Source organism: Gouania willdenowi, chromosome 13 (genome assembly GCF_900634775.1).
Source record: "Gouania willdenowi chromosome 13, fGouWil2.1, whole genome shotgun sequence".
Taxonomy (NCBI): Eukaryota; Metazoa; Chordata; class Actinopteri; order Blenniiformes; family Gobiesocidae; genus Gouania; species Gouania willdenowi.
In genome coordinates, this window is record NC_041056.1 from 42,369,507 (window position 1) to 42,393,971 (window position 24,465).

The window sequence follows — 24,465 nt, forward strand, 5'->3', positions numbered from 1 at the left end:
CAAGGCGGCTTAGTCAGTGGGCAACATCCAATTCAAATGTTGCCAGGAACAACATCCTGATTGGGAAGTAAGGCTTAATTATCAACATTTCTTAGACCAGGGGTTCTCAACCTAGGGGTCTCGAGACACTAGAAGGGGGTCGCAAGACGCCTTCAGGAAACTAAGAAGTTTTTTTTTTTAACAATTTGAGCCCATTTTTGCTTATTTTTACCTTTTTTCTGCGACTACACCAAACTTGCCATATTTAACACAACTTCAAGTGTTCAGAGTTTAAAATGTTTTAAGCAACTTTCAGTGACGCTGTGTCACAAAATCCAATCGGCAATGAGTTTCTCCCCACATCACTCCCCTGGTCCTCACTGTCTGTGGAGCTGAACCTATTTCCATCACTTTTTCTTGCCATATTTTTGCTCCTTTTAATGTATTTTTGCTACATTTCTCCCATTTCTGACACTTCTACATCACATTTCAATGTCATTCTGCACATTATTTACACTTTCCAGACATGTTCATCACTTATAAACACTTTTCACCACTTTTCCACCTAATGTCACATATGTTGACCCATTGTCACTTTTAACCACTTTTAACCATATTTCATGCTTATTCCACAACATTCACCTTTTTTTATGCCCATTTGTTGCCAGTTTAAACTAATCGTTCCAATATTGACACTTTGAACCCTTTTTACCACTTTTTCCATCTGTTTTTGCACACTCTGATTTGCTACTTTTAATACATTTGTATTCACTTTATCTGATTCTTGGAAAAGTAATTTTACGTACATTAATTCCTTTTGTTATTTACTATGTGAATGATTGAATAAATTGTCTGTACAGCAGATCCCTCTGTCCAACACAAATAAAGACATTTTAAATTTCTGTGGTTTTTAAAATCCCATTTCACCACCTTTTCCACCATATTTGGTCACTTTGAACCCATTTTATTAATGATTAAACCCAGAATTTCCATCTTTAAGATGACTATAATAATAATAAACTTCCTGGATAACAGTGGATATTATTCAGATGAATAAATAAATGCAGTTATCACAGATTCATAGTGTTATAAGGCTCCTCACCGTGTCCAGAACCCTGAGGCTGGTCTCTACATGGTGACACTGTCAGGTCCACCACAGCCACTTCAGTCTCTTTGGTTTTGTTGTGACACAAACATTGACAGTGGAGCGACGAGGAATGAGGTTTGCAGTTTTCATCCATCTGGATCTTTTCCTCCTTGGCAGTTTTTCCTTCCTGTGCTTTCACTGTAGTTACACAACATTAATCTGTGTTACCAAAAGTATAACTTAATATAAGATTCATCTCAGTCACCCAAGCATCCTTACCAGTCTGAGCCTGCCTCCATCCCAACGCAGCACACAACAGAGCCAGGCTTTTCCCACTACCTGTGGGACTCTCCAGCAAACAATGTTGTTCTGAGTTCAAGCCCCGAACAATCTGTAGAGAAAGTACAGACAGCATCCTTAAAACAATCTGTAGAGAAAGTACAGACAGCATCCTTAAAACAATCTGTAGAGAAAGTACAGACAGCATCCTTAAAACAATCTCTAGAGAAAGTACAGACAGCATCCTTAAAACAATCTCTAGAGAAAGTACAGACAGCATCCTTAAAACAATCTGTAGAGAAAGTACAGACAGCATCCTTAAAACAATCTGTAGAGAAAGTACAGACAGCATCCTTTGAATCAGTGTTTCCTAAACTGTCTTGCCCCATGTTCCCCTTTGGCTATATTTCTGATCACATGTACCCCATAGCTCATGATACACATAATTTATACATTATTTTTAGAAATATTTATCATTTTTTAAAGAAAATATTAGTTTTTAACTCCTGTGAGGTAACAAAATCAAGGTCAGTCTTCTGTTACTCAACAACAAAACACACAATAACATGTCTTTCATATGAACAATTCTTACAAATCAGAAATGTGTACTTTTAACCAGTTTCATTATAGATTTTTTCTCCACAAATTTGCCAGTATCAAGTTTCAATTGTTGAATATGTATTCGCCTTCCGAATACAGGTCTTGCCTAGTTGTGTTTGGCATTTGAAAATTGCCAAATACATTGTAATCGTAGGAGCTCTTATTATTTTTCTTCCGCAACTGATTTGTCGTGGAACTCCTCCTAGGCTATTAATGCAGCACTAATGACACATATGTCAACTGATAGGGGCTATGCCAAGGGTGTGCTGTCAACATTTTTTGTCGATGTCAAGGTCGCGTCAAGTGTCAAAATCCAAAATGTTCGATATCTCTGAATATTCATCGCACAACTTTGATGTTTACACTTCTGAGAAGCTCATCTCCAGTGGAGTATTTCATTTGCTTGTATTGAAGCTGGACGACCTACCAGTCAAAAAAATCAGTAGAGGTTAAAGACCTCACAAAAAAAATCCTTAAAACTTGGGCACAAATTGAGATACAGTTCTCAGACTGGTACCTTTGAACAACATTTCCTTTCAATGTGTGACCTTGAACTTTGCTCACGGTAAAAAAAACATCCCAATAACTTAATGACATACTGTATGTCATCTCATAGCGGCAATGTCAAGGATGTGCAGTCGACCTTTTTTTGGCGCCAAAATGTCAAGGTCAAGACCCGATAACTTTCATATACAAAGTTCAAACCGCCTCATTAAATATGACCTTGACTCAAGGTCATATTTAAGGTCAAGGTCAGTCAATTCTCAATTGTCAAATACGTATTTGCCTTGCAAATACATGTCTTGCCTAGTTATTATTTTTCTTCCACAACTCATGGAACTCATCCTAGGCTATTAATGCAGCACTATGTCAAGGATGTGCAGTCAACCTTTTTTGGAGCCAAAATATCACGGTCAAGGTCGCGTTAACTGTCAAAAAACAAAATTTCGTGGTTGTACGAGTCGGTGATTGCCTGATCCCGTTAGATCTGTGAAGCTAAGCAGGTCTGGGCCTGGTTAGTAGATGATGGAGACCACTGAGAATTCCAGGTGCCACAGTGGGGGACAGTCACCTCAGTGGTATCTGTCATTGTGTCCTTGGGCAAGGCACTTCACCCACATTGCCTAGCATGAATGTAGTGTGAGAGTGAGTGTTGGTGGTGGTCAGAGGGGCCGATGGGGCACTATGGCAGCCTCACTTCCATCAGTCTGCCCCAGGGCAGCTGTGGCTACAATAGTAGCTTATCACCACTAAATGTGGAGTGAAAGAATAATGCCTTAATTCTGTAAAGCGACTTTGAGTGTCTATGATAAAGCTCTATTTATAATTGATGCATTATTATTATTGTTAAGTTTGATGTTTACACTTATGAAAAGCTCATCTCAAGTGGAGTATTTTATTTAATCGGACCAAAGCTGTACGTCCTACCAGTAAGAATATTGGTAGGGGTCAAAGTTCATGACATCACAAAAAGTCTGCGCGGACTCCTCGAGGAGTACGAGGGGGCAAATAAAATGCAAAGCTCAGATTTTACAACCGCAGACTTCTCTGTGTAGTTGGTGTCACACAAAACACAGCTCTGCATTGTATCAACCCACATTAAACGTAACACCAACCTGTATTTCACCTCCTGGTGAAACAGAGGAAAGATGAACATAAGCTTAGAGAAAATACTGGCAAACAAGCTACGACAGTAGCGACTAAGTATTGACCGATATGGAGTGAAATAGAGTGAGACATCTCAAGAAATATTATGAAAACTGTTCATCCTTGTCCTGAAAATAGCTTTGACAAAAGTTGGCCTGACTGAAGATGTATTTTATTAACAGGATTATTGAATATAAATAATATAATTATAGTATTAAACAAAAAAAGAAACCATGAATAATTGTCCATTCCAACACAACCCCAGAACATAAATTAACAGAGGAAAATAACTAGGAATGCATTAAAATGAAAATTTGTGGCCGAAGCCAAATAAAATATAAACACTTGACCGAATATCAAATGTAGGGATGTCCGGATAAAATTTTTTCACTTCCGATATGATACCGATATTGAAGCCTGGCGTATCGGCCGATACCGATTTGATACTATATCAGTACGAATCATACATACTTTTATTACTCATTTTATCGTTTATGATTTATCGTCAAAAAAATTCTCACCGGTAACAATTTGTCATCCCACGATATAAACGATAAATTCCCATGTCGGAAATTAACGAGGGCCACGAGCCATTTGTCCCTAAATTTAGCCAAGAATGTCCCTAAAAGCCTTGTGGCACGGGCCAAAACTGCCCATTTGTTGCCAACTTACTCTGTGGAGCGGTGCGCTGTTCACGGCAGCAAATCAACCGCGGTCGCCCGCGGGGCCTGGGGACTGCGTATGTAAGGTGTGCACCACCGCCGCTCCCGCCCCCAGCTCTCTCACACACAGACAGCGGTGCTCGTCTCAGCTACCTGAAGCTTAGATTGGGATTTTTTTTTTTGAGGAAATATTGGAATGTCATTTTTGAGCAATTTTGACAGCCCTAATTTGAACACAATGTTGGGTGATAATAACTAATGATCACAGTAGAGTTTAGGTTTGGAGAAAAATGATGTAATGAGTTTTTTAACTTCACAGCTTGACCAAAATCCCATTCATTATCATTGAGGAGGCGGGGTTTATGAACTACTGCAGCCAGTCAGCAGGGGGAGCTCTAATCCTGCGTATATACCAAACGCGTTTTTTGCGGCACACGCGAACAGATTACATGCAAAGTCAATGGTTTAGACGCGCTGAGAGGTGAATTATTCGCCGGTGGGGCGGCGCGGACTGTTTCGCGCGTGGAAAGCGATGGTTGCTGCAAGCGCGCTCCCGATTTTTGTGATATTCGCCGTTCGCTTGAGTTGAAAATATTGAACTCCAGCGGCTGTTTCACGTGACGCGCAGGCGCGAAAGCCGATCAGAGTCCTTGTTGGCAATGACGTCATGCAGGCAACACGGAAACCAGTATTTTCACCCGTTCAACCATTGAGGAGAAGCTCATCGTAGCGGTGTGTGACCACCGGGAGCTGTATGACACGGCCTGTTATTTTAACCGGGTCCAGGACAAGGAAGGATTTGGTGTGGAGGAGAATCAGCGAGGAGGTGGAGCAGCAGGTAAATGTTCTCTCTGTAGTTTTCATCTTTGAAAGTCGGCAGTGAGTGAGGATAGCATTAGCCGCTAACACCAGCTATTTTCACTTATGGGTTATGAGAGGAAAAAAAGTCAGGAGAACCGTAGTGGGTCAGCTGCAGGAACATCCAAACGGTGGAAATACCCTGTGGTCATGTCCTTCATCGACCCCTTTGTTTCACCGCGAGAGACAAGCAGCAACATGGGGTAGAGGGTTGAGGAAGACAGGACCGCAGAGTATGGTCAACCATCAGAGACTGGAGGTTTGTTATCAGTGCAGACATATAGAAATATATACCAGGTTAATATTCAGGCCTTTATGCATCACAGGGCTTCTTCTAGTGGGGGATCTAAATCTAGTATAATGATTTAAAATCTATAGTCATGTGTTTCATATATTGTGTTTGCTGTCACTCAGAGGTAAACAATCAGATGAGTGATGGAGAAGGACAGGGAGGGGGAACAGATAGTGCTCAGGGAGCAGGAGAAGATGCTGATGATGGTGATGGTGCTACAGCAGCATCTCCTGCAGAAACAAGTGCAGCCAAACCATCTGATATGAACATGACAGAAGTTGTTTTGCATTCTGTTATAAATAAAATGTATCTATAAATGCTTGGTATATCAGTGATGACAATGTTGATCATTACCTCATTTAATGTTTAATTAAAAGATATCTATGATTTTATTTAAGTAACAGTGACTTGATAAGATATATATATGTTTGTTTTTTTGTTTTTTTTTAAGGAAAAAGAGCAAAGAAGAGGCCCAGCCAAGGCTCTCCAACAGAGGTGGAGCAGCTTATCCTACAGACCTTCAGGAGACCTCCTCCTCACCACCAGCTCTGACTGAGGATGAGATGTTTTTCAGAGACCTGCTTCCTATCCTGCAAAAAGTGCCACCAGAATTTAGGGAACGTTAAATTTCAAAGTTTTAAACTTCTTGATCATCATCCGGTAACACTAAATTTGGAAAATTTTAATTAGGTTTTTGATTGGACTGGGGTGGGCGGCTCTCTTTGCATGGCAGGAACCACATTGTGAATAGTTGTTTATACTAGTTTGTTTATTATGTAAGTATTATAATATTGAAGTAAATAGTTTGTTTAAAATTGAGGTATTATAATGTTAATGTACATGGTGTTCTTTCAGAATTGTTGATTAAAAACACATTTTGAAGTGTACTTTTACTTTCTTTTTAATTTCTATCAATGCATCTTAACAGCTATGTGTACACCACATCAAGGTGATATATTTTGTTCATACAAGAATATATAGTTTCCTCATATTGATTCTGTGTGAGAACTTTAATGCCTTTAATTAATTTCAGAGGTGAGATTTCTTGGATTATTTCTTTCTGGTTAAAAATGAAGCTGACGCACATTTCTCTCCCCATTCTTCCATATTTATTATACACATGTTAATACAGTAGGAAGTTTTCTCTATAGAAGTATGTGGTTGGCTCTTAAAATAGTCGTTTTGGGTGTGCTGGTGCAATATGTCTAGCCATGGAACAGCTCCTGCAGAAAAGTACAATGTGAAGACCTCTCGTCCATAGCTGTTAGCAGTGGTCCTGAAGGAGTCACCTGTGGCCAGATACCTGCACAGTGAACAATATAGAAAAGCTCAGATCATTGATAATCAGATATATATATATATATAATGTGGGTGTGTGTACGTGTGTATAAAAGGGGGAGAGATTAGAGAGAACAGACCTTATCTCCCAGAATGTGTTGCCAGATGACAATAATTAACAGTAGTAAATAAATGATTTATTAATAAGAGTTAAAAACAATAAATATTAATGAAACAAGCCTCATCTTCCAGAATAGGTCTCCAGAGGACAAACAATAACAGTAGTAAATAATTTATTATAATGATTAACTTTTATTTTAGTTGTAATATATTTATGATAAAAACAATAATAAAGCAGGCCTTATCTCCCAGAATAGGTATCTCCAGAAAACAATAATTTTAATTATTCTGCTTTTAAATTCCCTTGGGATTAATATAGTATCTATCTTTATTGTGTATTTAAGAGATGTGTCTGATGAATCATGGCATCTTTGTTTGCTTATGAAACTTACCGGAGACAGACAGACAGTCGTTCGGCTGCAGAGACGGAGCTCCGGTAGTTGGTATCCTGCCGGGACATCCGTGGGCCAATCCGACCCAGCAGGTCGTCGAATCGGGCGCTGGTCATCCACAGGTACCGCTGGAAGCAGTCATCATCCAGGTGTAGCTCCTGAAGCAGGCAGTGAAGCTCACCGAGTTGGATGTGGCGCTGGTTAACCTGGTGAAGCCAGGAAAGCCGACGTTTCTTCCCCTTCCGAGGGTAATGAGCAGTGAATTGACGGGGGTCCTCCATAGTTGATCGTGGAAACAAACAGAGCCGGGTTGTCACCTTTTTGGGAGTCTGGTGGGCGGAGCTTCACTTCAGACGCGAATATGAAGCAAATAGGGAAACATTTTTTGATCCCGCAGAAGGTTTCGCGCGAACGGTCCCGCAGAAAACGCGTTTGGTGTAAACGCAGCATTAAAATCAAAGCATCACTTCCTCTGAAGAATGTCCCGTCCATCTTTTTTAAAGTCTATGGTACAAATATGTGGGCAAACAAACAAGTCTAGAAGTCTGAACATCTCAAACTCATGTTATATAAACCTATGTTTATATAAATGTAGCTGGAAACTCAACATGTGCATAAACATTAACTTATGCTGTTTGTAGCGTTAGCCAACACGCTAACCACTTAATGTGTGACGAGCAGGTCTGCTGCCATTTGGGCAGTTATGAAGTTACCTCATTTATTTATTCAACCATAGTATTTTATTTATTTTGTTATTCATTTTAATTTGAGTTTATTTCTAACTAAAGCTGGGCAATATATCAAGATTCAAGATATATCAGGTTCACTATTTTGGCGATATAGAAAATGACAATATCGCCTTAATCAATAGATATTTTCTATAGCAATACATGATTTTAAAAGTTTTTTCAACTGGTGTATGTCAGTACTTTGTTTAATTTCATCATTTAGGCAGTTCCATAATCTACTCCTGCTATTGTTTTTATAGTCATCCTTTTCACTGTTGGTCCTGTATATTGTATCTTCAAATGTAGTTTTCCTTTTAAATGATATTCCCCTACTCTTGTCTGCAACCCTTTTGCTTGCTTTGTTTATCATTTGGACATTTTTGCATTGGATGAGACGAAACAACAATTTGTTTATTTAACCGAAAGCAAGATTAAAAGTAAAACAAAGTACTGTCTGTTCTCGGGCTTAAATTGTGGAATAATGTTGACAAAGAAATAAAAATGAGTGACACTATTCGTTCATGTATTTTAGAGAGTTATGTGAAGCAGTAGAAATATGATTGTAAGAGTATAAAGTGTGCTTTGTTAAATGTTGTATATAAAGGAAAGTAGGGCTGCGCAATATATTAACTTTTCTATTTTGGCGATATAGTTAATAACAATATCGCCTATATATGCTTTTTTCTGTTGTTTTTTTTACTTGTTTTGATTTATACAATCACAGTACAAATCACATACAAGTATTTAATAGTATTCATAGAGTATAGTTAACTAGTGTCCTTCTTTACAATTTTTCCATTGTTCTGAGATATACATTTTATTTTTTATTTTGTATTAAAACACTGGTTTTAGGAGTCGCTGTGTTCGTTATTTCTCAGAACAGAGTGAAAAGGACATTTAGATAGATTTCTGAGTGCTTCCTAACCCAGACCGACAGAACTCACTCACACGTGCTGTCCCTTATGGGAGAAAAAGACTAAAGTGGCACATATAGTGCAGCTGTTTGTTAATAAATGAGCCTGTGTGGCAACAAGTTTAACCCAGAATTGTCTTTGTGGTCAGACTTTATTGAGTTAAACATCTGGGGATCAATATGGTATATCGCCCTAAATATGGGAAAAAAAAAAAATTGAGATATGAGTTTTTGTCCATATCGCCCAGCCCTAGTAGGAAGTTTTTATATTTGCATTATCTAAAAAAAGGCAACTCAAATGTACTTTGTTGAATGCTTGCATTTCTTTTGTGTATTATTTGAGAAAAGTAACCTGAATGTTATAATTAATGTTGGGCATATAAACATTTGTTTGCTTCTGCCTGTTTCAGCCATGTTATATATTTTTAAATCGAGTTTTATGTTTGAATATTTTTGTTTGACTAAAAACAAAAACTGAAAACACAATATAAAATACAATAGCAAGTTAAATTCTATTACTTTTTATACTAGATCTTTGCATTAATGTGTCATTTAAATCAAGTCGATTTCCTGTAATGACGTTTGATATCCAGTAGGTGTCAGTAATGAGCCGCAGTGACAGAATCAACACAGTTTGGGTGATGTGTAGCAACATGTCACAAGGATACAAAATTATAGTAATAAATAAAAACTTTCATTTATCCATCTTTCTGCCAACTTGTAACGTCAGTAAGTCTTGAAAAATGGAAGCATGGACGTTTGTCATCAACAAAGTTACTCACGGAGTTCATCATGGCCAGCTGGGACGGGTAAGCCTTGTAGGGAAAGGATATGTTTACCCCGCCGATGGTGTACTCCACTGGGCCTGTAGCCATGCTTTGTTCTAATTATTAATATTCTGCTGCTAATAAACAGGAGCAGAGCAGAGGAGCACCAGGCTGTGTGGAGGTCCAGGTGAAAGCAAGCAGTGCTAAATAAAGACCTGTCGTCCATAACCGAGGAGCATCATGAGCCACATCATTAGCCTCCTAACACGTGCTACTAAGCTAACAGCTGAGTCACTATTGAGCTCTAAACTACCAGAGAAAAGAGAAACGCTATGTAGAGTGTCTGAACTCTTCCCGCTCTCAACCGTAAACCAAACAGGAAGCTGCTTCTTCTTCTTCTTCTAATGGTTTCCGGCAGGCTGTACACCAAAAGAAGCGTAATGCTGCCCTCTTCTGTTCACTTAGAGTCACTCCATTTTAGATTCTCAAATAGAGGTTGGTAGATTGGAGATATCTCACGACTGCCTTATCTATTAAAATCGACTCTGTTCTTGATGCAAATATTGACTTTATTGAAAACACTGTCAGCCCAAGAGTTGAAAGTTCTTTAAATAACGTTCCTTTTTCAACAGAATAACATCCACAGGCCAATAGAACGTGGGAAATAGTCTCAAGTTGACCACACTGACATAATCCATCCAGATGTTTGCCTATTCGATTTAAATATGCAGCTAGTCCACAATGCCCCAGTCTTAATCTGGTTATCTTAACTTGATTTGATGGGCAAGTTGCCCACAGGAGTCTAGTGCCCTGCACACAAGGTTGACACTTAAAATAATGCCTCCCTCTAGACTCATTCTCCCACTCCCTTTGCCATTGCTGATACACAGTAGCTTTGAAAACACTGACACACTCAGCCTTCCCCAATCGGACCACATATTCAATTTCCGTCTCGAGAAGAGCCTTCTTTGCCAGCCTATCAGCAGCTTCATTCCCCACAATACCTGCATGAGATGGGATCCAGGAAAAAACAATACTAGACCCCATCAACTCTATCCGTTGAAGGCAACACAAAATCTCTACCACAGTATCTATCCTAGCCCCGGAGGGATGGTCAGAAATTGCCTGCAAGGCAGCCATGGAATCCGAATATATATACGACATCTCAGGTTTATTTCGTTCAATCCAATCTAAAGCCCACCTAATGGCTAACAACTCAGTCGTGAACACAGATAGATAATCAGATACACGCATACTTTTCCCAATTTCATAATTCATAATGTAGACTCCAAGACCGGCTTTTCCTGATCTCGGATCCTTAGACCATCTGTAAAAATGTGACAGGCCGTTTCTTTATTTAGAGCCACAAATTCATTTACTTGGCCACAAACAAAACTCTTATCCAGCCCCAGCATGCCCAATTGAACGTCCGGCTCTGGCAAAAGCCAGAATGGGACAGGGGACCACATTAACTCAGCAACACTCCCATTCTCCAAACCCACGTTACCAGCCAGCTGACAAATATGTCTCAAAAAATGCGCTTTTCCCTCCCTTTTTGCAAACTCCCAACAATCCTCCAAGAGGCAGTTGGCCGCGGATTTATGCTGCAGTCCTGCTAGTCTGGCCCAGTACTGGAGCCCCAGCTTCTGCCTTCTAATTTTTAAAGATGTTTCCCCCATTTCAACCAACAGTGCAGGTATGGGTGTGGTTCTAAAAGCTCCACTGCACACTCTTAAGGCTTTTGCTTGAACTGTGTCCAGCTTTTGTAACACAGTTTTTGCCGCAGCTCCAAATACAAAACACCCATAATCTAATGCAGATCTTATCATTGCTCTATAAATCATAATCAGAGTTGACCTATCTGCTCCCCAGTCACTGCCAGCCAAATTACGAAGTACATTTACAACTTTTTCACACTTACCAACAGTCTTTTCAATATGCGTATTCCATGTTAGCCTCTCATCCATCCACATTCCGAGAAATTTAAACACTTTTACCTTTTCTAACTGGTTTCCATATAAATACAAAGTCATTTGTGGAATTTTCTTTTTCAGGCCAAAGATCATGTACTTACTTTTAGATGCTGAAATCCAAAAACCCCACATTTTTGCCCAGTGTACTACTTGATCCAGGGCTACCTGAGTTTGCTTGATTAAGTGTTCTGTATTTTTACCCCTATGCCAAATAGCGCCATCGTCTGCAAACAGGGATTTTCCAAAACCTGGATTAACACCCTGAAAAATGCCATTTATCATTACATTAAATAAAACAGGGCTAATTACAGATCCTTGAGGCGTACCATTCAAAATACTAACGATTTTTGAAAGTTGATTTTCTACTCTTACCTGTATTGTTCTACCATTAAGGAACTCTTTAATCCATACAAACATTCTTCCCCTAATGCCAGCATCGAAAATTTTAAACAGCAAACCCTCCCGCCACATACTGTCATAAGCCTTTTCTATATCGAGGAAAACTGCCACCACGGCCTCCTTATTAACCACTGCCCTTCGGATATCCTGATCCAATACTGCAACCGAGTCCATGGTATTTCTTCCAAACCTAAATCCGTTTTGATAATTCACAAAATAACCAGTTCTTTCTAAAAAATACACAAGTCTATTAGTGACCATCCTCTCCATCACCTTACACAGCACTGAAGTCAATGCAATAGGTCTATACGACGATGGAGAAGAGGGATCCTTTCCCGGCTTCAAGATTGGAATTACTACAGCATGTTTCCACACCCTTGGCATCGATCCAGCTTCCCAAATGTAGTTAAACAAGGCATGGATCTCTTCCAGCACTGGCTCATCCAGATGCTGCAAAATCTTATAACTTATCTCATCTTGTCCTGGTGAAGTATTGGCCCCAGCCTCTACTGCATCTTTAAGCTCCTTAAAAGAAAAATACAGATTAAACGAGCTGTTCGTGTCTTCACTGCATGTTAATTTCCAATTATTATCTCGCAGAACTTCATTTCTCATTCTAAGACTTTCATCCCCCAAAACTGTCGAGTTATGCACTTCTTGAAATACTTCTACACACATATCAGCTTTTCCTTTGCTACAGACAGCTTCTGCGCTGCTATTCTTTAACACAGGTATAGCAGTATTACTCCTTTTCCCCACCATTCTATGAATCCGAGCCCAGATTTCTTTAACTTGGGTTCTTGGTCCTATCGTACTACAGAACTCCCTCCAACATTTATTTTTTGCCCCTTAATTGTTTTCCGAGCCAAAGCCCTACACCTCTTATAATCAATAACATTTTCCTGAGTAGGATGCATCCTTAACTTTTTAAAAGCCTTCCTTCTATTGCTTACTGCTTCAGCACATTCCTTGTTCCACCATGGAACAATTATTCGATCATGGGGCAACCTTCTACTCGGAATAGTCTCTGCAGCTACTCTCATAATCATATCTGTCAAAGATTTACACATGTTATCTATAGACCCGTTACTATCTACCCCATCCAACCCCTTATTAGTACCTTCTCTGAACTTGTCCCAATCCACCCTGGAAAAATCCAATCTGTGACATCTGTCTGAAGATTCTACCATAATTGCTCTACCAAAAGTAGCCATAACAGGAAAATGATCGCTTCCGAGTGTATCATCATCCCAAACTTCCCACTTTGCTAACATTGCCAATGAAGGGCACGTAAAACTGAGATCAAGGCAAGAAGTCTTGTTTGTATTAATATCAATTCGAGTAGCTCTTCCATCATTCAAAATTACAAAATTGCTTCTATCTAAAAATTCTTCTACCACTAAACCATTTGCATCCCTTTCCTGGCTTCCCCACAAAGGGTTGTGAGCATTAAAATCACCTACCCAAACCACAGAGTTACCTGTCCTCCTCTCAATTTCCTCAAGTTCTGCCAAAATCAGAGGTTTACACGGGTTATAACAATTTACAATAGATATTTTCCCCTCAGTGCTCCATACCTCTGTGATTAAACATTCCAATGCAATTTCACATTCACATTGTTTATAGTGAACACCTTTTTTGAAGCTGCTGCTTCTTCTTCTTTTTGGATTTTATAGCAGTTGGCAAACTAAAAAGTGAATTACCGCCACCTACTGGATTCTAGGTGGACCAGAATTTCAGAGGACCAAAACTTGCAAAAAAATAAATAATAAACTAAATAAAGTAAATAACCCCCCTATTAGACCCCCACAGCAAACAGGAAGCTGACCTAAGCATGTCCTAGTCTCTTTCAAAGTAAAACCCTCCTAATGAGAATAACACACAGATAAACTGTTTCCTTAAGATTTCCCCGTATCATTATTTATTCAAGGACGGCCCGTGGCATAGGCAGTATAGGCAAATGCTAGGGGCGCCGGCCATCATAGGGGGAGCGCAAAATAAAAAATAAAGAAAAAAGAAAAGAAAAAAAAATTTGTTAGTTTTTTTTTTGTTTACATTTTTCTAATCAATTAAACAATCAAAGCGCTGCTATTATTAGCTTACTAAACTTGGTAGTATTATTGATAACTATTAAGCTAGTTTTAATTTAAAAAATTATAATTTTATTCCCCCCAAATCGATTAACAGGTTGTCTGAGCCGTGACCCAGGCCGCTAGGACCAGTTTTTTACTGTTTACTGCTGCAGCACATGGTTTCATGTCTAAACAACCAAAATAATGATCTGGTTACCAGGGAAGAAAAAAAAAAGAGGAGAAACGTGGAAAAGCCAGTGTTTGAAGATCCACGACAATTTCTGAATCCATGATAGTCAAACAAGCTAGCAGAGCGACCATGCTAAGGCATGTTAGCAGTTAGTGCTAAACAGAAACACATAAAATAAAATACTAGCTTAACAAAAACATTGATTGCATGGTAACAGCGGTTTATTGATGTATTGTAGTTTAACGTAAATTTAGGAGAATTATGTATTATTTTACATGTTCACATTCTGTTTTTTCCTTCAGATTAATTGAGGAAATGTGGCGATGTCATCAATGACTTCGCTGGCAGGAAAACCAGGAGAATAAAGTTGTCAGGATGAACTGAAGGATGAATAGAATGGATGGGCGGGGCTTTTTTGTTTTTTTAACTTGTGTTGGTTAAAGCTCCTTTATAAAGCACCACCAGAAAATGACACTATTTTTACTAAATAGCTTCTTTGTGCAATACCTCTGTGAACTGCAATTGTTTAAATGGATGTGTTCACTATTACAATTTCAGTATTATGTTAAATCTGGAAGTTTTGCATCTTTTCACAAAATGTGAATGTCAATAGTAAAACATTTTAGTCACAAGTATTTAAACTTAAAAGAATACTTGATGAGCCAACCCACCACTATCTGTCTTTTTTAAATCTGTATCTTGTTTTTGTGCGATGCCTTGCTCTAATAATATTAAAAAAAAAAAAAGTATTTTTAATGAGTTACTAAGATATTTAAATTGGCTTTTATTTACCTGTTTGTGTTCTTTTATATGTGTATGTGAAACCCTTTCATCAAAATTAAATAAAATGTCAAAAAAGTACTTTTGCTCATGTTTTCTCCTCATGTAAAGCATCTTTGTGGATATGGTGAAGACCACTATGCAAGTGTTGTTATTATTCTGATAATAATAATATAACAATGATGCAAATATAATTTACTTGGTATAAAAAAAAACTCTGTATAAAGGGGCATCAAAAGAAAATCTCGCCAAGGGCACCAAAGATGCTAGGGTCGGCACTGTATTTATTAAAGAAAAATTCAATTAAATCAAACAATATCCTGTGAAGGTTTGCAGTCGTAGAGCCAATACACCTTTTCGCAGTGACATCATCATCTGGGACATTTGCCTTAGCAACGCCCTTTGCCATTTTAAGAGGGGTTTACATTTGCCTGACAACCACTATTTACATTATTTCCATACATACATGTCCATACAGAGTACCTCAATGTTCATGGAAAAAATGACCCAACGACATGACCAGATCTCCAATGGCCTGCTATTTACGAGTAGCTCATGAACAGCCCTGGTGTCTACACAATGGAGAAGATGAAAACTTACAAAAGCTTGGATGCATATATTTTATTTAAGGTAGGCTTATGTATGTGTTTTTGTGTCTATATAGGCCTGTGTCATCATGATAATTGGCTCGTTACGCGATATGGCTATGCTAGGCTAGCGTTGCTAATAATATAATAATAATAATAATAATAATACGGTTTAATTTTAAGTTAAAAGTTCAGTTAAAATGTCAAGTGAACAAATCAGCCCTGCAGGACAGCTGCCCCACCAGAGTAGTTCCACATTCAGCAATAGCGATGTAACGATTAATCGTATGGCAGTTAAAAATCGATTCATAGGTATCAAGGTTCACATCGATTTTTTTTAATTTTTATTTATTTATTCAGTTCATTTCCGACATGGTTGCAATCACAGAAATTCATTTTGACATTCAGAGCAGAATCATATCATTGTTTTTTTTTTTTTTTTTTTTTTTTTTTTCTTATTTTGTCCTTTTGCATGCCGGAAAGGGCGACGGAAAAAATATCCAGATCCGTCCCCTGATTTGAACACAGATAATTTTACATCAAACCTTGTTTCTTCCCTTGTCAAACATTCTCATCTTCTGCATAATTTCATCATTAACGTTTTTTTTTGTCCTTTTTTATGTGATGCGTTCTCGTCTGCAGTCATTGTTCCTGTTGTTACTCCTCCTCACTGTCCTTTTTTTCCATATCTCCTCGAGCTTTCTTTTCCAGTCGTTGTTTACGTTCCTCCAACTCTCCAAACGAAAAGTTCTTCTTCTTTCGGAGAACCTTCATATCCTCTGAGAGTCGCCTCAGCTTACGATCCATCAGAAAGGCACATACACATACACATACCCACGTCATTAGCAGGCCAAAGATCATGACTCCGAGCAGATAGATGTCCTCTACATCTTCCACTGTCAACTGGGAGAGACAGAGCATCTGGCTTCTCCCTCGTGCATCCATGACATATCCACTTGGGTATGTGTCCTTTGGACACGCTGATTCGTGCTGTAGCAATTGCCTCGTCGTGAAGATTTTGTCAATGGCGCTTAATGACCAGTTGATGAGTTCCATGTCGTCGCTGTAGAGTTCGATGAAGAGTTGACTTGAGATCTGTTTGTGTGTAGAAATGTTCTCCGTGTTTTCTCCTTAAATCCTTTCAGATTTACAGATTGTTGTGTCTCTGCGTCAAGGCTGTTCCAGAGGTTCATGGCTCTGTACACAGTACTATGTTTGCCAACGTTAGATTTAACCCTGTCTGGTCTGAACACATTATTATGTCTGAAGTCGTAGGAATTTTGATTGTATGTGAAACGTTTTTGTATTTGATGTGGTAGTTTTTTAGATGAAGCCCTAAATGCGTGTATTTGTGTGTTGTAGTGTATTATTTCTTGCAGTTTTAGGTATTTTGCCTTCTCAAATAAATCGTTTGTGTGTGTGTTGTGTGGTGCTTTATGTAAAATTCTTATAGCTTTTTTTTGTAGTTTAAATAGTGGTTCAAGATACGTTTTGTAGTTATTTCCCCATATTTCGGAGCAGTAATTTAGGTGCGATGCTATGAGTGAAGAATAGATTGTTTTAAGTGATTTGGTGTGTAGGATTTGTTGCTTCCATAGGATGTAACTGCTTTTTGCAACTTTGTTTTTAACTATTTGTATATGTTTTTTCCAGGTCAGCTTCTCGTCCATCCAAACTCCTAGTGCCCTATATTCTTTTACTTGTTCTATTATTTCCATGTTCATTTTCAGTGTTATATCTCCTGTTTTTTTTCTCTTTCCGAATTTGATGAATTTTGTTTTACTGACGTTTAGGGCTAGTTTATTTACATCTAACCATGTTTGAATTTTTGATAGTTCTTCATTTGTTGACTCTATTAGAGTTTTAATGTCTTTGCCTGAGCATAGAATGGTTGTGTCATCTGCAAACAACATTAGTTTGAGGCAATTTGTGACTTTGAAAATGTCACAAATGATGCTGTGAAAATTGAAGTACTTTTTTAACCAGCAGAGGGCGCTATCCAGAAGTGTAGGCGGCGGGCAAAATCTGCTACTACTTTCTTTTTAGCCGCCTTCTACTCTTAAACAAATTCATAAATGATTCCTTACCCTTTTAGCACCGAAGGAATATCTGTAATATTACGTGAATATCTGTAAAAGTCATGTTTTTCTATTAGCTCTGTCTACTAGCATAGCATCTCTTCTTCACTGCTAGAATATCTGCATGCCAACCGACCACTGGGTAACTTGCGTTCTCTGCTGGTCCAAACAAATATCTGACGCAAATACAGTGCAGACTGTTTTTTTTTTTTAAGTCCAATTGTTAAGGCACAAAATTGTGACGGAGCAGCGCCGTCACTAACCGAGCAGCAGCGCACGCACACACACACACACACACACACACACAAACACGTCACACACATTCTCTTTCTCCCTCCATATTTCTCCTCACATCATGCATTTAACTAATCTCCTTCTTCCCCAACTGTTGCTAGAGTCAGCCAGGGGTGCACACTTGACTGTTCTAGGTTCACCTGCTGCACAAACATTCACACATTCTCACACACACGGAAACTCTTACCGGTGACATGACGTCTCTGAGCAGCTGACGGACAAAACTGGGCGGAGTTAACTAAGGGATTATGTAAGGCAGTAGCGCAGGGTGGGAGATCATGTGATCAGGGGTTATTTTGTCTTGTTTTTACATTTATATGGGGATTAATTTAGGCTGTGATTTGAAAAAATGCATTTGTTTATTAGAAAATCGGTTATCATTTGAAAAGGATGTGAATATTGTTTTTGTTTGTATTCCTTAATAATTGTTTTTGGTTTAATTTAAACCACACCCATGGGAGGGGCTAACCTGTTAAAAGCAGTGTAGGAAGCTGCATAGAGAGCAGTCTTTCTCTGGAGGTGCATGTGGGAGCAATGTACCTGAACATTTCTGAAAGCCTCTCAGCTGGAAGTAGAGCTGGGACCAGGTTGTGTTTTTTTTTTCTCTTGATGTAAATATTTGTGTTCCACTGTAAATATTGAGCACCGGCACCATTTTTGGAAAAATAAATGAAAGTCGACTTGCCATATGGATGGTCGTGGTTCTTCTTTTTGAACGAAAATCGAACCCCGCCACAGTTGGTGTCAGAAGTGGGATCTGGCAAGTCGAAAGAAAAGCGTGCGTCTGCCAAGACAGCGCACCGGACTCCGGTCTCAGCAGAGGAAGCAGCAAGAGGAGGATGCAGCAGTTGGTGATCCAGCATGGGAGTCTGTCCCACCATCATCATCTGAGGAGGATAAAGGAGAAGGTGGAGCTGGTGTGACAGGGTGGAATGCTTCCGCCCTCCTCCTACCTGCTTCTTGTAGCGCTCCTCCCTGCGCACCTGGGTTGTCTGCTGATTACAGGGCGAGCACCGAAGGGATTTAGGTTCAGGTCTGCTGTGGCTCAGATTCCTTGGTCGCTCCTGTGCGCGGATCTCTCCTCCTCCATGAGTCTGTGGAGTTGTACCTCTGGTAGTATCGCGGTGGCTTAACACGCTGTGGTCACCCTGCGTCAATCACCACCGTTCCTCCTCGTTGGTGAGTTATCTGCTGCCTTTTACGCACCATTGGCTGTCACTTTGCGCTCAAAAGTGCTTTCCCTCCAGGGCTCTGGTGTAGGCTGACAACTGGCTGCTTTGGGCGCATTGATTGCTACTCTTGGGTGAGTTTTACGCAGAGTTGCTCTTTCTGCTGCTGTGCGCACCGGGCACTCACGGGTTTTTTCCTTCTTCCCTAGTGCCATCGTAGTGCGCATTGGTCATTGACAGCGGTTTGAGTCATCAGAGTGGGATGTTTGAGTAAGCGGCATGCCTCGCCTTTTGGCCCAGCTGGCTGTGCCTAGTCCGTCCTAATGCCTTCCTTTTTATGCAGTGTGGTGCTTTGGTAGGCGCACCTTGCGCGCACTTTCTGCGGAGGCCGGGAGAGCGCCTCTGTTGGGGTCTTTGGACCGGTGCTTCTTCTGACCGGTAAGCTGCTGGTTTCTGCCTGGCTCCTTTAAAATTATAATCCCTCTGTCTCCTAATGTGGTGCTTTGATCTCACAGCGGGACCAAGCTGCACCTTCCGCATCTGCTGGGAATAAGTCTTGGCCCACACCATTCATCGCACCGTGGTGCAACTCCTCCCACCTTTGCTGTTCTCGATACTTTAAAATACAGTAACCCTCCCAAGCTGGACTTGGGAGTTTCGCTAGACATTTTTTACCAACCCGTCTTTAAGGTTCTGCCACTGTATAAGTATTGTACATATAAGTTGTGCATGATTGGTATTTGATTTATTTTGCATTTTGGTTTTTTTTTGTTGCTTTGCATGTGTGTGCTTTGTTTGGATTTGTTCTGTTTGATTCTTCTGTACTAATGGACACGAAATGAGTACTCTTTTAAAGAAATGCTGTGAAATAAAGAACTTTGCTTGTTATAATTAAAGGTTCTGTCTCTGCCCCATGATTGAAGGTAAAACGAGCCTGTCTGCCTTTATGCAAGGTCCTAGGTTTACCCTAGGTGGCGTTGTCACTTAATAACTTAAAGATCCCGCTTATTTTGCCACATTTGGCGTTCTATCGACAGGACACCACGAAATAAAAGGGGCAGAGACATTTTTCTATTTTTTGTTTCAAAAAAAAAAAAAAAGAAAAAGAAAAAAAAGAAAGAAAAAAAAAAAAATCCAGATCAGCAGGGGTGGTGTTAAAACTTAAATTTTCTCTTTTTGGAGCCTTTCGACAGTTTCCCGCAGCCGACATGGAAGAGGAGATGCAGCGGCTAAAAGATCTGGTGTCACAGCTTCAGGCAGACAACGAGCAGCTCCGTCAGGGGCGCACTGGTTCGTTGGACCCCGGGGAAGGTACCTCTCGGGTTTCGGGTCCACCCACTAATCCACCGTCCCCCACCCCCGCTGTAACAGAGCGGTTGGTGGTTGTACCCCGGGACCGCAGGTGCCCTATTTTTAGTGGAAGGTCGGGGCTGGGGATCGCTGAGTGGGTTGAGGAGGTAGAGGCATGTATGCGTGCTCGACATCTGACTGCTGCTGACCGCGCGTTATTCATCTTTGACCATTTGGAAGGAGAGGCCAAACGGGAAATTAAGTTTCGGTCCGTTGCTGAGTGTAGGGACCCTGTGAAGATTATTTCAATTTTAGAGGAGCTCTATGGTTGCCATCAGTCCTACATTACTTTACAGCAGGACTTCTTTGCCCGACATCAAATGGAGGGTGAGAGCCTGCAAGAATTCTCATTAGCTTTAATGACGTTGATGACACAGGTTAAGCAGCAGGCACCAGACGGGATGCCTAATGCAGAAGTGTTGCTGCAAGACCAGTTTACAGAATACGTTCTTGACGGTGCCCTGCGCCGCGAGCTTAAACAACTTGTTCGTAGGCAACCAACCATCACCTTGATGGAGCTTCGTGCTGAGGCGATCAGGTGGTAGCGCGAGGGCTTGCCAGGTGGGGCTAGGGGCCGCAGCTATTCTGTTCCTTCGGCCTTGGGCCTCCAGTGTGGTGTGCGAGGTCGTGTTCAGTCTGACCCCCAGGTGGAGCCATCTGGGCCTAGTTTAAGAGAGATTATGGACATTTTGAAGCAGCAACAGGAGCAGTTAAATAAACTTGCTCAAACTGTTGTGTCTTTACAGGCCCCTCGTCCGCAAGGAGAGGGCGTAGACCCACCCCCAATCATTTGTCGTAGGTGCCAGCAACCAGGACATTATGCCAGGAACTGTATGGGTCCCCGGGTTTACAACCAGCCGCGACCAAGTATGCATGATGGCCAGGGGTCCAAAAATGCTGGGCCAACTCACTCCAACTGGCAGTCGGAAAACTAGAGCCCACTGAGCTGTTGAGCCCCAGCTCAGGTGGGGAGCCCTTAGGCTCACAGTTGGACACCGCTGGTGGACTGATTGCACCGTGTCCAAATATAGATGTTTCAATTGGGGGGGTTTCGGTCTCGTGCTTGGTGGATACTGGTTCCATGGTTTCTACCATCACGGAGAGTCTGTTCATGGAGCAGTTTGCGCAGTGGGGTCAGGATCGGCTTCGTTCCTGTAATTGGCTGCAGCTTAAGGCGGCAAATGGATTAGTTATCCCCTATGTTGGCTATCTGGAACTGGATGTGGAATTGTGTGACAAGGTCATTCCGCGCTGCGGGATTCTTGTGGTAGGTGACCCCTCTGGTGCGGGTTCGTCCGTTCCTGGTATCTTGGGGATGAATGTCATTCGACGGTGTTATGCTGAGCTGTTCAGTGCACTAGGGGCTTCTCTGTTTGACTCACCGGATGTGTTCGAGGCCCCCCAGCCAGTCATCATCGCGCTACAAAAATGCCACCAGGGGTGTCCGGAAAAGGATTTGGCGATTAGCACAGTGAAGGTCCGAGGGAGACGAGCAGTGCACGTGCCTGGGGGTACCATGAGATTAGTGGCTAGCACTTGTTCTGGGGAGTTTGCGGAAGGAAACGCCTTGTTAGAACCACCAGAGACGGGGGTACCCGCTGGCCTGCTTGTTTCATCATGCCTGGTGAGAGTGGTTCGAGGGACCGCGTATGTCCCTGTGGTTAATTTGGGAACCCAGGCCATTGTTCTGTATCCAAGGACCACGCTTGGTTGTCTTAGCGAGGCGCAGATTGTGAGTTTGCCGGTTGGTGTCACCGAGGATCGGACCACGTTGGCTTATACACACTCAGACTGTTTCGCTCTCCATGCCGGATAGAATAGCGTTGCTGGAACTGCCCGCTCTCGTAGATCAGGATAAGGAGAAGGTGAGGTCGTTATTGCAAGGGTACGAATCAGTCTTTGCTACTCACGAAAATGACTTGGGATGTACAACTCTTCTCTCGCATGATATACCATTGGTCGATGAAGTCCCAGTTCGCCAAAGGTATCGTCGCATCCCACCTTCGGAGTATGAGGCCGTCAAGGCGCATATAAATCAACTGCTTGAGTCTCAAGTAATTCGGGAGAGCAGCAGCCCGTACGCTTCACCCTTTGTCTTAGTGCGAAAAAAAGATGGTAGTCTGCGCCTTTGCGTGGATTACCGCCTGCTCAACAGTAAAACACGCAAGGACGCTTTTCCTTTGTATCGGATTGACGAGACACTGGATGCATTGTCTGGGGCCGTTTGGTTCTCCACTCTTGACCTGGCCAGTGGCTACAACCAGGTCCCTGTGACTGAGGCAGACAGGCCTAAAACGGCCTTTTGTACCCCCTTCGGCCTTTTCGAGTTTAACCGCATGCCTTTTGGTCTGTGTGACGCCCCGAGTACCTTCCAGCGGCTGATGCAGAGGATGTTTGGCAACTGGCAAGGCCAGTCTCTGTTGCTTTATCTTGATGACATCGTTGTCTTTTCGTCTTCTGTTGAGCAACATCTTCACCGGTTGGAAATGGTGCTCGGTCGGCTCAAAACAGAGGGCCTCAAGGCGAGGCTCGAAAAGTGCTCGTTTTTCCAGCATGAGGTGGGGTATTTAGGTCATGTCATCTCGGACAAGGGGGTCTCCACGGACCCTAAAAAGATAGAGGCTGTGTCCCAATGGGAGCGTCCTATTAATGCCTCCGAGCTGCGCTCATTCTTGGGCTTCGCCAGCTACTATCGCCGATTTGTAGAGGGATTTGCCAAGTTGGCTACCCCTTTGCATCGATTGGTGGCTGAGGTAGCTGGCACCAGGTCTAAGAAGGGCTCGAACAAAGCTCTACAGGCTGCGTGGACTCCACAGTGCGAGCAGGCGTTTGAGGCGTTGAAAGCGAAGCTTGTGTCTGCACCCGTTCTCGCATTTGCAGACTTTTCAAAGCCGTTCATTTTGGAGGTGGACGCTAGTTATAGTGGACTGGGAGCTGTTCTCTCCCAAGAGACAAACAGTGGTGTGAGACCGGTAGCCTACGCAAGCAGGGGGTTGCGGCCCACTGAGCGCAACATGGTAACTTACAGCTCCATGAAGTTGGAATTCTTAGCGCTCAAGTGGGCCATGACGGAGAAGTTCCGCGAGTATCTGTTGGGCCACAAGTGCACAGTGTACACCGACAATAATCCGCTGAGCCATCTCCAGACTGCGAAACTGGGTGCGACAGAGCAAAGATGGGCTGCTCAGCTTGCTGCCTTTGACTTCAACATAAGGTATCGTTCAGGTCGAAGTAACAAGAATGCTGATGCCCTATCCAGACAGGGTTCAGGCTCTGAGGCCTTGACCCAATACCTGCCGGGTACCGCAGCCCCTCTCGCATTGCAGCATGGGCCGGTGCTCAATCCGGTTGCAACGGCAACCCAGTCGTTGATCTCAGCCTTCCCAGGCCATTCTGTTTCTGACCTCAGGTCCTTACAGGAACATGATCCTCTGTTGAAGGAGGTCCTTGTGTTTTTGCGGCAGAAAACTCAACCCTCCTCTTCTGAGAGACGCCATCTTTCAAAGCGTGCTCTTGCTTTGCTTCGCCAATGGAAGTGCCTTGTGGAGCAAGATGGGGTTCTTTTTCGTAGGACTTACCGTTCTGACGGTGGGGAGGAAGTTCTCCAACGTCTTCTGCCAACTTCCTTACAGCAGGAAACCCTGACCCTCCTCCATCAGCAGCATGGTCATCAGGGCATGGAAAGGACCTCTGAGTTGGTCCGTCAGCGGTGCTATTGGCCAGGAATGTTCCATGACATCCGGGATTGGGTCCAGGACTGTGAGCGGTGCCAAGTGGCAAAGGATGCTGGCCAAGTGTCTCACAGCTACATGGGCCATCTCCTCGCTTCCCGGCCCAATGAGATCCTTGCCATGGATTTCACATTGCTTGAGCCCTCATGGAACAGGTACGAAAACGTCCTGGTCATGACAGACGTGTTTAGTAAATTCACCGTCGCAGTCCCCACACAGGACCAAACAGCCTCTACTGTG

At 41.8% G+C, this 24,465-nt stretch overlaps 1 protein-coding gene across 1 annotated transcript in view; it reads right to left on the minus strand.

Annotated features, from left to right (window-relative positions):
• brip1 (BRCA1 interacting helicase 1) overlaps nucleotides 1-9,991 on the minus strand; it is a gene marked incomplete at its 3' end in the record, with an annotated part of 84,864 nt that extends 74,873 nt beyond the window's left edge. Inside the window, exons 1-3 of the mRNA XM_028463822.1 lie at nucleotides 9,618-9,991; nucleotides 1,346-1,457; nucleotides 1,082-1,264 (exon numbers count right to left, since the gene is read on the minus strand). Of these exons, the coding sequence (XP_028319623.1) occupies nucleotides 1,082-1,264; nucleotides 1,346-1,457; nucleotides 9,618-9,710 (388 nt within the window). The remainder of the gene's footprint in view (nucleotides 1-1,081; nucleotides 1,265-1,345; nucleotides 1,458-9,617) is intronic.
• Nucleotides 9,992-24,465: the final 14,474 nt, after the last annotated feature.